The sequence below is a fragment of the Sabethes cyaneus genome, chromosome 2 (assembly GCF_943734655.1).
Source record: "Sabethes cyaneus chromosome 2, idSabCyanKW18_F2, whole genome shotgun sequence".
In the NCBI taxonomy this organism is placed as follows: domain Eukaryota; kingdom Metazoa; phylum Arthropoda; class Insecta; order Diptera; family Culicidae; genus Sabethes; species Sabethes cyaneus.
Window position 1 is genome coordinate 24,119,132 of NC_071354.1, and position 14,647 is coordinate 24,133,778.

General features: G+C 39.7%; 1 protein-coding gene across 1 annotated transcript in view; it reads left to right on the top strand.

The window, feature by feature from the left end:
- Positions 1-14,647, top strand: part of LOC128738265 (whirlin) — a 160,864-nt gene that overhangs the window by 112,929 nt on the left and 33,288 nt on the right. Inside the window, exon 11 of the mRNA XM_053833270.1 lies at positions 14,485-14,603. Within this exon, the coding sequence (XP_053689245.1) occupies positions 14,485-14,603 (119 nt within the window). The remainder of the gene's footprint in view (positions 1-14,484; positions 14,604-14,647) is intronic.

Here is a 14,647-nt window from a genome sequence, read left to right on the forward strand (position 1 = left end):
GTTAAACGGCTTGTGCTTGACTTCTTATTTTGCTATTCTACGGCCACTATTCGTGCTCTCTTCTACCTAATGGATGCCGTCTTTTGCTACCCTATTGGTAATGCAGGACAATTAGCTTTGATATGAGAGAAAATATGACCAAGATTTAAATACGACTAATTTTAACTCACTCAATCACGTCCGCTATGGTTTAGATAGCAAAGGTGCAAGGAAACGAATGAGGTTGCATGACTAACTCCCCCGGTTCGAGCCCTGTCTAGGTGGTAACATTATTCAGCATTTCAAAAAATGATTCTGTTTATCCTGCTCCCCTTGAGATGCAGCAAAAAAAGCTTACTTTTTTAGTTTTTTAAATCCCGACCGAATCTATTTTTATTTTCCATAACAAGCAAACGATATGCCGTCGATACTTTTTCGATACGTCGATAATGTAGACAAAATGACGTTTCGATTAAGCCTCAAACAAACACTAATAATGTTTATTGAATGCTTGAGGCGTAGCATTTCAATAACCCGCTATTTCGCCTTTTTAGCATTATGTGAGTTCTACAGAAGTATATTAAGAAAAATAAGCTTTTAATCATAGTTCTGTATGCTTATATAATGTTGTCAAAGGACTAGTGTTTAGTGCTTACTGGTTACTTGGGTGGCTGCAAAGTTTGCCATATAATAACAAAAAGTCAGGTTCCCAAAATGAAATGTAGCACCCAGGCTTTGCTTTAGGCACATGTTATATAAAAGAAATACGAGTAAAATAAAAAAAAAAAAAACTCCAATTCAAATTATTTGTGTATCTTCTCGGCCCCGAAAATTTCAGAATTCCTTGTTGCCGTGTATTGAGCGAGCTACGATTTTTATCACGAAAATATGGCGTTCTGTCAGGGGCCCGGTTTTGGTTACAAACAAATCACTTATATATTAGACTAGCTGACCCGACAAACTTCTTATTGCCAGAAATTAAACTGTGTTGTACATAAATCGTGAATCTCGGATGACCTTGGATGTCACAATCTTGAGTTTTGCAAGTTTCTGGGGAGTTCACGGGTGTTTTAGTATACAAATTTTCCTCACAGTAAAGTAGATAGCATTAATAAAGCGGATAGCATTTAAATATTCGCCATAATTACAAACCATTTCGCCGAATACCATTTTGCGGAATACTAATTCTCGGTTGACCATAACGCGGAATATAGAATTTCGCAGAATACCATTTCGCGAAAAACCTTACGCGGGATGTACCATTTCACGGAAAATCTTTTCATAGAAAGTACCATTTCGCAGGGGTGACCCACCTGAAGGAAAGTAATAGAGGTCAGTAGATCTAGGAAAATAAATAAACCTAGATAGAGGTGATCTCTACGGGGGGCTACCCCCCGCAGGCAACCGCCGGCAACACTCACGGCCTATGGCCGACTCGCGCTGAATTATCTAATGTTACTATTGATAGTTTTTGGTGGTCTTGTTATTGATTAATGTTTTATGAGTCTAAAATTTTTCGAGTTTGATTAGTTTTTGAGTTACGCAAAAATTTCTGTTTTATTTGTATGAGAGTCCTTCGCCCCTTCCACAGGGGTGAGGGGTCTCAAACCATCATAAAAAAAATTTATGCCTCCAAAACCCCCCACATGCCAAACTTGGTTCCATTTTCTTGATTATTTCTCGAGTTATGAGGAAATTTGTATTTCATTTGTGTGGAAGCCCCCCCTCTTAAAAGGGAGAGGGGTCATTATTCCCCTCCTAAAGAGGGGAGGGATCTCAATTCACCATAGAAAAAAACTTGCCTGCAACAACACCCACATGCTAAATTTGGTTCCATTCCCTTGATTAGTTCTGGAGTTATGAAGAAATTTGTATTTCATTGGTATAGGAGCCCCCCCTCCTCCTAAGGCAGGGAGAGATTTCAATTCATCATAGAAAACATTCTTGCTTCCAAAAACACCCACATGTCAAATTTTGTTTGCTTAGTTTTCGAGTTACGAGGAAATTTGTATTTCATTTGTATGGAAGCCCCCCCCCCCTCCGAAAAGGGAGAGAGGTCATTATTTTCCTCCTAAAGAGGGAAGATCTCAATTCACCATAGAAAAAAAATTGCCTACAAAAACACCCACATGCTAAATTTGGTACCATTTGCTTGATTAGTTCTGGAGTTATGAGGAAATTTGTATTTCATTTGTATGGCCCTAAGAGGCCCCCCCTCTTAGTGGGGGAGGGGTCTCTAACCATCATAAGAACCTTCCCTGGCCCCGAAAACCCCTATATGCAAATTTTCACGCCGATCGGTTCAGTAGTTTTCGATTCTATAAGGAACATACGGACAGACAGACAGAAATCCTTTTTATAGGTATAGATTGTCATTTCCATGCCTGCTGAGATAAACGATGAATGGCGTATTATGAATTTGATGATTCAATTATGTAAATTTTTGGTGGCATTGTGTGATTGCTGCTACATGAAAAACTTTTTAGTTAATTTGGACCAAATTATAATCAACGTCGCTGCAATGGACGCGTAAATAATAGCGCTAAACCCTGATGTCCATTTTTCATTATAAATAGCAGAGCGCCTATAGCTTTTTATTTCAATACTTGTTCTAGTTTTTCGAGCCTTAATATCATTCAGAAAAGCCTTATAGTTATACGGAATAAGGCGCGTCCATCAACATCAATAAAAAGGAGGTACTTTGTCGTTTTTCAGTCATTGAATAACTGAACGAAAAAAAATCGATTTTGTTAAATAATATTAGGTATTAATCAATCAAATTCAAAGCTGGTTGGGGTTGTACTGTATCAAAATTATGACTTCAGGGCATCACCTTAACAGTTTCCAACTGTTCGAATCTATAGTTTAACGTTTGCTGCGGCTTAGAAAAATACAATTACTACAGATTGTTAAGTTTATATCGAGATTGTCTATTGCGCTATTTGATGCAGACATCCTTTGGTACCTACCGCTGTTTGGTGACCAAAGTGTGCCAAATTGCGATCATTTAGTTTCAATAATTTCAACAACAATGTTTTTATTTCACACAGTCAATTAACCTACTGCTTAAAATTGACAAATCTTGCATCCATACAATTGCGGTCTTTCGGACCGGAAACGGATCAGAACCAAATCGAACGGCACCATAATTGTACTTTCTGATTTGTAACGAAAAAGAAGCGAACCAGGAATACCCTTAACCGCTGGAATGGCAGATGATGTAACAAGCGGCATAATCATTTTTATTGTAGTTCCAACCGCCAACGTTGCACGAAGCAAAGGGCATGCAAAACAACCGCAAATTTTGGGTCAACTAGATTTTGTAACCTGCTCGGCTAGTTTTGTTATTTAACCCAATCCAGAATTTTACCGAAACATTGTCGACAACAATGCAAAACATGTGAATCATATACCTACGCATATGCACATTTCAACGCCATTTCAGCCGACCAAACATCGTTTAACTAGTTGGGCCAGTTTTAAAATATTCCTTCAAATGCTTTCTTTCAGCAACTCGGACATTGGACAGTTTTGCAAAAGGTGGTGTTCTCATTATAAGCAGTAGTTATCGAAAATTTAAACTACTTTCTTTTTATAACCCCCGCATTCTCTGACTAAGACGCTTTATTACAGCGTCCAAATCCTCTCGATTATCAACCCTGTTAATATTGGGCATAGCTTTACCCACCCACAGAAGCCCATCGGCGCTAGTGACCACTGTGTGTGCCATTGTTTTCCTTTCGATGCAACCGTCTTAATAGAGATAAATAGATTCGGTACACAGCCCACATCGAGTGCTGGCCGTCAACGGGGCGCTTCAAGAATTTATTATTTGCTTTAATCATTCAAACAACCACAGCCGGGGGGTGTCAACGGTCTAGCCAAGCAAGCCGATTTGCTTGTTTCGGCAAAGCGCATCCGGTGACCCCTCGCTGGTTATTATCTTACGGCGTGGATCAGTGCACGCAGGCCATTACCGATTTTCCCGAGTACCGATTGCGAGCGGAGCGAGGGAGCAAGACTTAATCGAATATGATTGGAAAAAGTGTATTTATTCTGCTTGCCCGTCTGCTGGCTGGCAGTGTGCGAGGGTGGAAAAAAATGCCATCCGCACAGATGCTTTTTTCGTCTGTGTTTGACCAAAAATATGGATTTCATCCGAATTCGTAATAGCACTATGGATAGAATGAGCCGCTTGCTGTTTGCCGAAGGGCTGTGCCAGTGCCGACCGACGACGTGAGCACTCCCAGAGGGCTTTTTATGATGCTGTGATGAGTGATTAGATAGTGAGGAAGGGCGACAACGTGCGGTGAAAGGATGATTTTGACTCATTTTCTCTGGTGGAAAGGAGAAGTTGTATATTGTGAATCATTAGGAGTAGTAGTTAAACATTGAAGGAAACTAATATTTGCTTTCTCAGATGAAAATTTGGGAACCCATTTTCCACGGAAAAAGTTTCAGTCTTACAGTTAAAGCGCCCCTAGCATGGCAGTTGATTGACCGCCGCGACTACCGCGTGGTTACGATCTTCATTTTGTATTTTTTTATGCGCCGTAAAAAAACCTCCCGCCAATCGGCGCTCGGTACTCACAAAGCAAGAAGGGGCCAACCTGGCGGTGTTTTTTATTCCCGAGTGCCAACCGTCCAATAGCGACGCACGATTGCGCTTGATACGGGTGGGAATGGGATTCGGATCGGAACGAGGCATAAAAGAAAAACGCTCGCTCATGTCAGAACGACGCAACCCAGGCACTGTAAACATAAAAAATACCCATCACGCCACGCCATTCAGGCGAGGGGAACTTTTCGCCTGCTGGCCGATGTTGATACGTGACTACATACCGGATCAGTACATAAGGACGAGAAAAATGCTCACCCATCGAAACGCAGCCTGCCGTCTTTGGAAACATTTCCCCCTTTTTATTATCCACCGGTTCGGTCGGTTGGTGTGAGGTTTAGTTCCATTGTTTTGCAGCAGCGAAACACTAACACACCCCCAGAAACACGTACACGAATACGGATCCATCGCCTGCTGGAATGTTTTTGCGGATCCACAGCGGGAAAAAATATACTTTTAGGGTGAGTTTTTTTCCTTTCGTCCCTTTCGGCTGCGTATATAATGTATTTTTCCTCGTCCGAGCTTCGATGGCATCGCTTCGATGTTTATCCAGCAAGGGGGAGGAATGGATTTTTCTCATTTTTTATTACGCTTCAAAAGCAACGCAGTAAATGCTTTTCCGTCCCATGAAAGGGGGACGTTTATTTCGGCAGCTTGTGATCTCAGGCTGGGGGTGTTCAATAGGATTGGTGCGTTTACTGCTTTTTGTGCGTACTAACTTGCAGTGCGATGACAATAAAATATGTAGCAGAGAAAAAAGAAATATAATACATATTTCAGTTGAACTTTTGGTATAAAACAAAAATTTCCACCAGCTTTATTTGACATAATCCAAGTTCAAAACCAAATAAAAAGTGTAATGTATCAATATATCAAATGGCACAGGCAGATTGGCACAAGCGTCCCTTTGAATCCATCAAAATACATTACCATAGTTATTGTTACCCAGTTGATGAACCATCTGAATTTTCGATTTAAAGCATTTACGGAAATAAATCCATTTGTGAGTAAAAAAGATTTTTTCCAGTGAATTTCTGATAATAGTAAAATTAAACGAAAAAGCAAGTAGAAACTCTTTTTTCTACTCATATCTGTGATTTTACTACGACGCTCAACAATTAAAACGTTTTAGATCATTTAAATTTAATTTTGAACATTCATAAAAAGTATAAAAATTCCAAAAAAAAAATTCGACTGTTTGTCCGAAAAACCGTTAGCACTCGACTGTTTCGTATGCTGCCCTGAAATCTATGAAAATATAATATGACGAATATGATATGACAAAATCTGAGAGAGCACCATGTAGGCGAGGTTGATCAGCTTAATGTCGCTATAATTTTAGCAATCTAGCCGATCGTCCATACCTTCCATCCATCCAGCAGTTTTTCCTCCTCCCAGATCCTTGAAATTATCCAATGAAGTGCCTTTGATAGTGGTTCGTTTCCATTTTTGTAGAGTTCTGCCGGGAGTCGATCCCTTCCGGTGGGTCTATTATTCTTCGGCTGGTCGATTTCTTGCCGGATCTGTTCGAAAGCGGGAGCCGGCATACTGTTGTCGTTTGTAGGCACTTCTAGGTTAATTTCCGTCCCGTATTCTTCCATTATATCACCATTAAGACACCGACCGCAGAATTTCTTCCACCTGTCGACCATCTCGCACTCGTTTATGATCAGGTTTCTATCCTCGTCCCTACATATATTGGGCTTTGGTGTGTCCTTTACTAGATTGATTCACCTTCTCATAAAACTTAAACGGCTCATTAACCCGAAATGATTGTTATAGCTCTTCAAGATCTCTGTCTTGCTTCTGGTGCTTTCGTCTTCTCAGGATCGTGGTTAACTTATTTCGCGCACGTCGATACTTGGCCAAACTCCCCCTACTGGCAATGCCTAGATAATTCTTCCAAGCAAATCCTTTCCATCACTTGTTGGCAATTCCCATCAAACCAGTCATTTCATACAATCGAGGTTTCTTTACCTAGCACCGCGGGTGAGGCCTCATAAACGGTCGAGCATATACTGCTTTATCCCTTTTCGAGGGTCGATACACTAAGCTCCACAGAAGAAGGTGGAGCTTCATCCAGCAGGCGCGCGTAGTTCTTGGTAACTCGCGGATTATCTAGGTAATGGTCCGATCACAGGGACCGTACGTTGGTGATGTTCAAAAAACCGACTGTCGATGATAATAGTCGATTTAGTTCAATGTTCGATGGTTAGATGATCTCCAGATGGCTTAGTGAATATATTTACGGGGAAAGAAAGTGCTTCTGATCATTAGACCTTGAGAAGCCACCCCCAGGGTTGGCCGTTATCGTTTTTGTCGGTGTGCAGGCTATGGGGGCCGATCATCTGTCTATACGTCGCTTCCCTACCCGTCTGAGCGTTTCTATTCCCGATGACGATCTTGATGTCCCGTGGTGACCAGCTATCGAACATTGCCTTCAGCTGCACATAAAAGGTTTCCTTCGACGGGTCGACCTTTGTGTGGACATTCCATGTTTATGGTGGTGTAGTTGAAGAAACGGTCGTTTATCCTCAACAAACACATCCTCTCGTTTATCGCCTTCCAGTCCATTACACGATCCTCGTTGGTCACTTCACCGCTCTGGTAAAATTGGGCCTCCACACTTTCTCGTATTTGCAACAGATCTCCAGCAGTGCCACAATACCGATATTTCGGGGTTCGAACTGATCGACCCACGAAATTCAGGGTTCCGCAGTTGCAAGTGCCAAGTGCATCCATTCCAAGTTCCTATTTCGTAGCCTTTGATTGTCCTTGATTGTTTGTAATACTTTTAGATTGAGGTAGGTTGCCTTACTAGGACCACGCCACCGGGGTTCATGATGGGGCTGCCATCCTAACTGTAGTGCCGAGACAACACATTTCTTAATTCAATCACTCGCTCCGGATCCGACGCTGTCGTAGGCCGCTCCTAACCTGGAGTACAATGGAGCACTTGGTTGTGAAACCGTCAAGCCATCAAAACCCACCCCTGACATGGGAACTCGAAGCTGACAAGACTCCTCCTCGTTGTTACAGCGCGTTGTCAGCGCTCGCATGAGTGCCTCCTTCCCTGTCGGTATACGACCTTAGTTTCTGTCAGGGGTTGGTTACCCGATTTCCGCTAAGGTTGCTCTCCCAAAGTTCTTGTGCTGATTTGACTGAAACACATTTATCTTTCGATCCGTGCAATTTAATTTCACTAAAAGGAAACTGTAATACGCATTTTTATTGGTATTCCGCAGTTGACTTTATTACTTAAATTCGTACCCTTTTGAATTTCGTCCATTAAAATTTTCCATCTTCTGAACTTTCGAGTAAGGCATATAAGTGCCAACTTATAAATTCACTTTTGTGCTTAACGTAAGAACAACTTAACACGGACAAACCAGACACAGCACCTATGGTCCTTACAAAACATTAAGAGTACCTTTCACGTTAATCGCGGCTAGTAAGTATAGATTATTTTTGTATTTTTTCATGTCTTAATTACGAAATCAATGGTAATGAATAATAAACTTATGTAATCTTGGTAATCATCATTAATTTTGGTAATCACAAGAGTATAATCATCATAAATTACTGGTATTCAAAGTTAATCAGTAATCAAAGGTAGCTTTTTCCGTTAAATAATTAAAGTTAAATTCTGTTTTTATGAATAAACATGCGCTGGCGATAACATCAACTGATGACAGTAAAATAATTCTGTTTTAGACTTTCAAATCGCTAATAACTCTGTAAATAAAGTGAATGTTTGGACATAATCTGCTGATAGCAAAAGTGGCAACAAGAGTGGTGACATAATTGTTTTGATCGAAGAAAAAACAGCGAGAAATTTGGTTGCTAAGAATTCTTTAATGAAAAAACAAAGCATTTAAATCGGTCTCAGCTAACTTTTATTGATGGCGCTAGATAGCCAACTAACTAAAATATTAGGGAATAACTAATTTTGGATGTTTGTAATAATTTCAATTGGATAGAACGAGAATAAACAATTACGACCAGACCCTGTATCTCAAATTTTGAGTGAGACACCGGAAGTAAGAAGTCATTTGATAAGTGTAAAACAGTATATGATTTAAATCAAGTTTCTTGATCTGTTGAAACCAAAAAGACGGCCATCAACCTGTTTCAGTTTCCGTTCGTTATCAATCGACTGCTACCAAATAAACTGGAATTTTAAAACACTAACACCAATCACAATCGGAAATTCTGAAACAAAGAAATTCAAAGAACCGAAATCTTGTCCGGTCAACATCAAAATGCAAACAAGTTAGTTGTTAGTCAACTTATTTCGGCATTGTTGCTCGTCCACTAGGTGTCTTATTTTTTCCTCCATTACACACTCATCGAAATTGATAACATTCATTTACTATTGACACAAGATTCTTGTTATTGACTAAAAAACAAAGACGAGACTGTCGACGGTCTTCGGATGTTTTTGTTAGCGATCTTCGCTGATAAGACGGAGCCTATGCGTCATACGGCTCCGTACCGTGTTGAAGCTGGATAATCCTTATTATAATTTATCGCACTCTAGCTCGGGGTCAGTGCCTAACACTTACTCAGTCACCCTCTGCACCAGGGCAGGGGGTCGAACATAAAACTGACTGCAATGCATTTCCCGTATTACGACGGCCAACATTGCGAATTAACGCTGGTCTATTCCGGTATTGTTATATTTATCCGTTCATTCTAGCGACACCCACCACGGTGTGTGACCACTATTAGGATGCGGTTGCATTTCACCCCAAACGGTCAGTATCATCAGCCCGTGTATCGAATTGTGATTAAAGTGGGATTATTTCATAATCAAGGGAAAGTGCGAATGGTGTCTCGATGGTGGTAAAGTTGCTTGAATTTTTTTTGTGCTTTCTGGACGGTTTTCTGCAAGTTTGGGCATGCTCAAAATCGAAGCGAAATGAGCGTGCCAAGCCTGATGTCTGAGTGATTTTCCTGAATGGTTTAAGCACAATGATTTAAGGGCGGTTCAAATTTAACACCATTTTTCTACTGTCTCAAAAAGTCACAAATCTTAGTCAAAATCATATTTCCCCTGCTCCGGCTGATATGCAGGATATGGAAATTTTAACTTTCATCACCAGTAGTAACTAGTATTTTATTTACTTTGAAATTTGAAACTGATAAAGAGCAATACCGTGAGCCCCCGCTCATTCAAATGACACCTCGTTCCGATTGCGCGAGCTCATTTTCATTCAGAATATTTAATAACTCTATCCGTCTGCCCCCCAGTTGGCTCCGAGGTATGACGCTGGCCTAATAAGCCAGTCGTCGTATGTTCGAATCTCGACTGGGAGAGGCTGTTAGAGTCAATATGATCGTAGCAACTGACCCTGCAATTGTCCTGCACTCTAACAGCTGGCTGCGAAGTCTGTCGTATAAAAACAGAAGGGCAAGTTTCGAAACCGGAATGTAGCACCTAGGTTTTGCTTTGCTTCTATCCATGTTTACATATCACAAGGCGCGCACCCTATGAATTTAGTGCTTTGATTTGACGAAAGTAAACGTTTGGGAAACGTGCGTGAATTTTGAAAGTTCGAATTGCAGAAGATAGGAAATTTCTTTGGCAATTCCGACAAAGACGGTCTATTTTGGGTGCTTGAGAGAAGTGAGTTGCATTGCCAAAATTGCTGGTCAAGAGGAACCGTATATTTTTTTTTTTGCTTTTTTCCAATACGTCCAGCCAACTTAACTGTCAATTGTGTTCGACCAAAAACATCCCATCAAGAAGACTGGCAACTCTGCCAAAAGTTCAGCGACAGTAACAGCAATGCTATCTGCCGAGTTAAAGTTGAACTTTCACATACTAGTGTGTGTATATTAGAATATGGATGTACACAAACACGTATGCAATGCATTGTCATGCTCGCACACATCTTTTCCCACCAATACATGTAAACACAGCTTCAACTTTTGTCGGGAGGGGTGCGCTGTTGCTTCTGTTGCTCGTCATTTGTATGGACGCGAGGAAGAGATGTCAGTCTTCTTGATGGAGTGTTTTTGGTTCGACGCTTGATCATTTTTTAATGTGAATGCATTCATATTACTGGGGTTCAGATTAAAGACGGCCATACTAGCGGGGGTTCACGGTATAGGGGGATGAGATTTTTTGGAACTCTTGGGAATTTCCGTGAAAATATGAAAATGCACAAGAGGGTTTGACAAAAACGAGTCTTTTCTTCACATAAGTAGGTGCTCCCTAGCAAATTTAGGATTCTTACTTCCTGATCTAAAATAAACTATTTGTAAAAATTTTGCAATTGTAATTGCCCTGTAATTTAACAGCTCGCTGCACGAATTCTATTGAACAAGAGCAGAAGGTCAGGTTTCGAAAACGGAGAGCACCTAGACATGCTTTACTTTAATAACATTGAAATTTTTAATATTATTTGAAAATCAAGAAGATAATAATTGCGTGATAAGCGGCGAAGCCACTATCAGTTTAAGGTCATGCCAGTGACTGCAGGTAGATGTACAGTAGATCCAAATTCAATTCAATGAAATTCAATCAAATGAATGTCATGCTTATGTAGTTACAGAAGGGCTAAAAAGGTTTGGATGTACCCACAAGCACAGACACTTATGCATATTCCGGGGTTATAAGAACCTTATGCTCAAGACATTGCGTGAACTGATAGTTTAATTGTCAAAATCATTTGGGTGCAAACCGAAATAGTGTGGGTTAGTGTCCTAGTCAGTAATTGAACTACAAAATATATTTTTGGCTTCACATCGAAGTTTCGCAATATCATCCATTATACCATTCTTCCTCACCAAACGCTTCTCCACCTTTAAACAAAATTATTTACGTTGGACCGCGACAGAGTTAAAGGTTACAGGTTTGCTGTATGAAAGTTGAATAAAGTTCTATTCACATAAAATGTTTGTTGAGAGTGCTGAATACGGAATGCATGCGAAAATGTACGCGGTAACTCCATTTACAAGACACGTTGATACGTTGACTGGTATTTTGCTGCAATTTTTTTTCTGATTTATTCTACCTTTTGCATTGCTTATCTAATATTATTTTACAGAGGAATCAAAGATACAGCAATTCTAGACTAAGTAGGTAGGGTTTATTTCTAATTCCCGTCGTAGTAAGTTAAGTAGTTCTAATTTTCATCATTTGTTGGATGGATTTAATGAATACTCCAAAAGTTCTTGTGCTGATTTGACTGAAAAACACTTACCTTCCGATCCGTGAACTTTGAAATCACTGAAAATCAATCATTAATGCATATTATTGAAATTACGCAACTGACTTTATTTCTTAAATTCGTCGTACCGTTTTAAGATCCGTCCATCACAATTTTTCATCGTCCGAACTAAAAATCACAACAATGTTTACGAAGCTAACGCGCATGTATTTGTGTTTGTGTAGGACGGCATGACAAATGTTATTCTACAAAATTTCTGCAAGTCAGGCAAGTTTTCCTGGCTGTAGAATAACGACAATGCCTTGCGTGAGTTATTTTTATTTATGAATGACGAAAATTACGATTAGTCGACATTTTCTTCTTCGTCGCACGAAAAAACGTTTTAAATTTGGCTGCTAGTAATTCTCTAATGAAAAAAAAACATTTAAATAGAGCTCAGCTCACTTTGATTGATCACGTGTGAGAGGCAACAAACTAAATTATTGGGGAATAAATAATTTTGCATTGTGTGTCATAAAAATCGCTGATATTTTTATTAATTTGTGTTGGATAGGACGGGAATAGGCAATTACCACGAAGCAGCAACATACCCTAAATCTTTACACGCGTATGTTCTTAACAGGTTTTCATTGAGTACACCATTATCATAGCAAGCCGCGACCCAGCTTCCGAGAATGCTACTGAACAAATTATAATAAATTTTTAGCATTGAAAACTTCCGCTGTTCACACAAAAATAATATAAATTTTCTTTTCTATACTTTGCTTAGAAGAAGCAAGAGAAAAAGTATTAAAACCGCTTTCCAATTCCGATCTGTAAAAAGCTTCACCAGGATTTGACAGTATGTGGAAAGTGGAAACATTTCACAGCGATTACGCTATTTACCGCTAGGCGGTTGATCGTTCGGAATAACTGTATATCTACACTGAAACGAATCCACAGAATTTTTTTTTATTTTTGTATTCGTTGCACCAGGCCAAATTATATTCCATTTTATCATACATTATAAAAAAGCATTAATCGATCAACATGTCAAAAGGTCCAATGTGCAAATGAGAGATTCTCTTTGTGTCTCTCTCTTATTTTTCTCATGGATTAGCTAGCCAATAACGCCAGTAACCATTTCATGCAAAATAGACACATTCAAGTGTATTTATTCCGCCGTGAGAGGCGTAAGAGAGGAGACACAAAGAGAATCTCTCATTTGCGCATTAGACGTTTTGAAATGTTGCTCGTCAATTATTCCTGTTAGAGTTGTGGTTTTAAGTTCTCTCTGTCCAATCAACAGGTCGCACGGTTCGCATGTCGTTTTGCCCACTTCATTCAACCTTCGCTCTGCACAAAAATACATTTTTGGGAAAGTAGATACTAGGATCTGCTGGGGCGACTGTTCTTTTTTTTTTTTGACTGAAACTAACGATTTCGTTGAAATTTAGTCAAAATGCTAATTTTAGGTCAAAATTACCAACTCTTTAAGGAGTTTACCCGTAAATTGGTTGGATTTAGCTAAAACTTAGTTAAAACTTCTCAAAATGCCCTTAAAGTGTATGAACTCAGATTTTGAGTAGTTTTTCAACCAAAAAATTGGTAGTATGAACTTAAAAGTGCGTTATTTGTCACACAGAATTATTCAATTATCAGTAACAAGTAGCCGAAATTGGTCGAATTTTTCACCCAAAATTTGAGTTTGTACACTTTAAGGGCGTTTTGAATAGTTTCAACCAAGTTTTAACCAAATCCGTCTATTTACAGGTAGAATCATTTATCCAAAAGTGCCACAATTGTGCCTATCATTGAAAATAAGTATGTAAGCAATCAAAATATTTGGTTCTTAAATATTTTTATTTCAATTTTTTACATTGTACATAAATACATTGCAAATATTACTCAATTGGGAAAAGTGTGGTTCAATAAAAATGCTTATCTTGACGTATTTTAGTAATAAAATGCTATAAAACAACATTTTTAAACTATTCTCAATATTGAATAATCGAAGGTAGAGTTTATAGTATTTGCACAGCTTTGCCTTAGCCAATCGAACACACAAGCACACACACAGACACACCAATGCAACTGCCACACATTTTTGCTCTTGCAATCGCCCTTGAATATCTAGCTTCGCTGTAATTTTAGGATGCTGTTAGTTTGATTTTTCTTCTTAATTTTCAATTACTATTCGCTCACTTTTGTCACTTTTTTCTTCAACTGTACTGTACCGATTTGATTAGCATTCTGGCCGGCAACTGAACGCTAGAGTAATTCTTTTACCTTTTTCCGCCTTCTGCATTCAGCTGTTGGTTAATCAAAACTACTCACTTGAATATCGCTGTAAATATTAGTGACTTAGCGCAGACTCGGCAGTGTTTCGATGCACTGTAAAAACAGAACAAACTCACCTCTCAGTCAGACTGCACCTCGCCCACGGGTAAACCTGCAAACGCGCGCGTACAAGCTAGTTGGAATGAGAATGCTTGTATCTGTAGATAAACTATATTCTTTGAATCCGTAGCTCAGTAACTCTGTAGATTCGCCTCTTTGGATTCTCACCCAGAAACACGATTTGCTGTTTTGAAAATTCGCATCAAAGCGTTGATCCACCCGTCCTCCCCGATAATGTCCGTGATTGGAGCAACGTACACAAAAACAACTCTGGCCACAAAAAAAAACAGAAAAACATTGAGCATGCGTCCCGTCCCGTTTAAATTGCAGGTTTCCGACACGGATCTGGAGGTAATCGAAGCGACCAGAAGAAATCTCACCGACGACTCCGGTATCGCGACGGCAAAGACGACGGCTGCGGCAGGAACTCTTCCGGACATTCGCAATCGGTACTCTCAATCGGGACATCATTTTTCCCACCCTCAGAACCTTC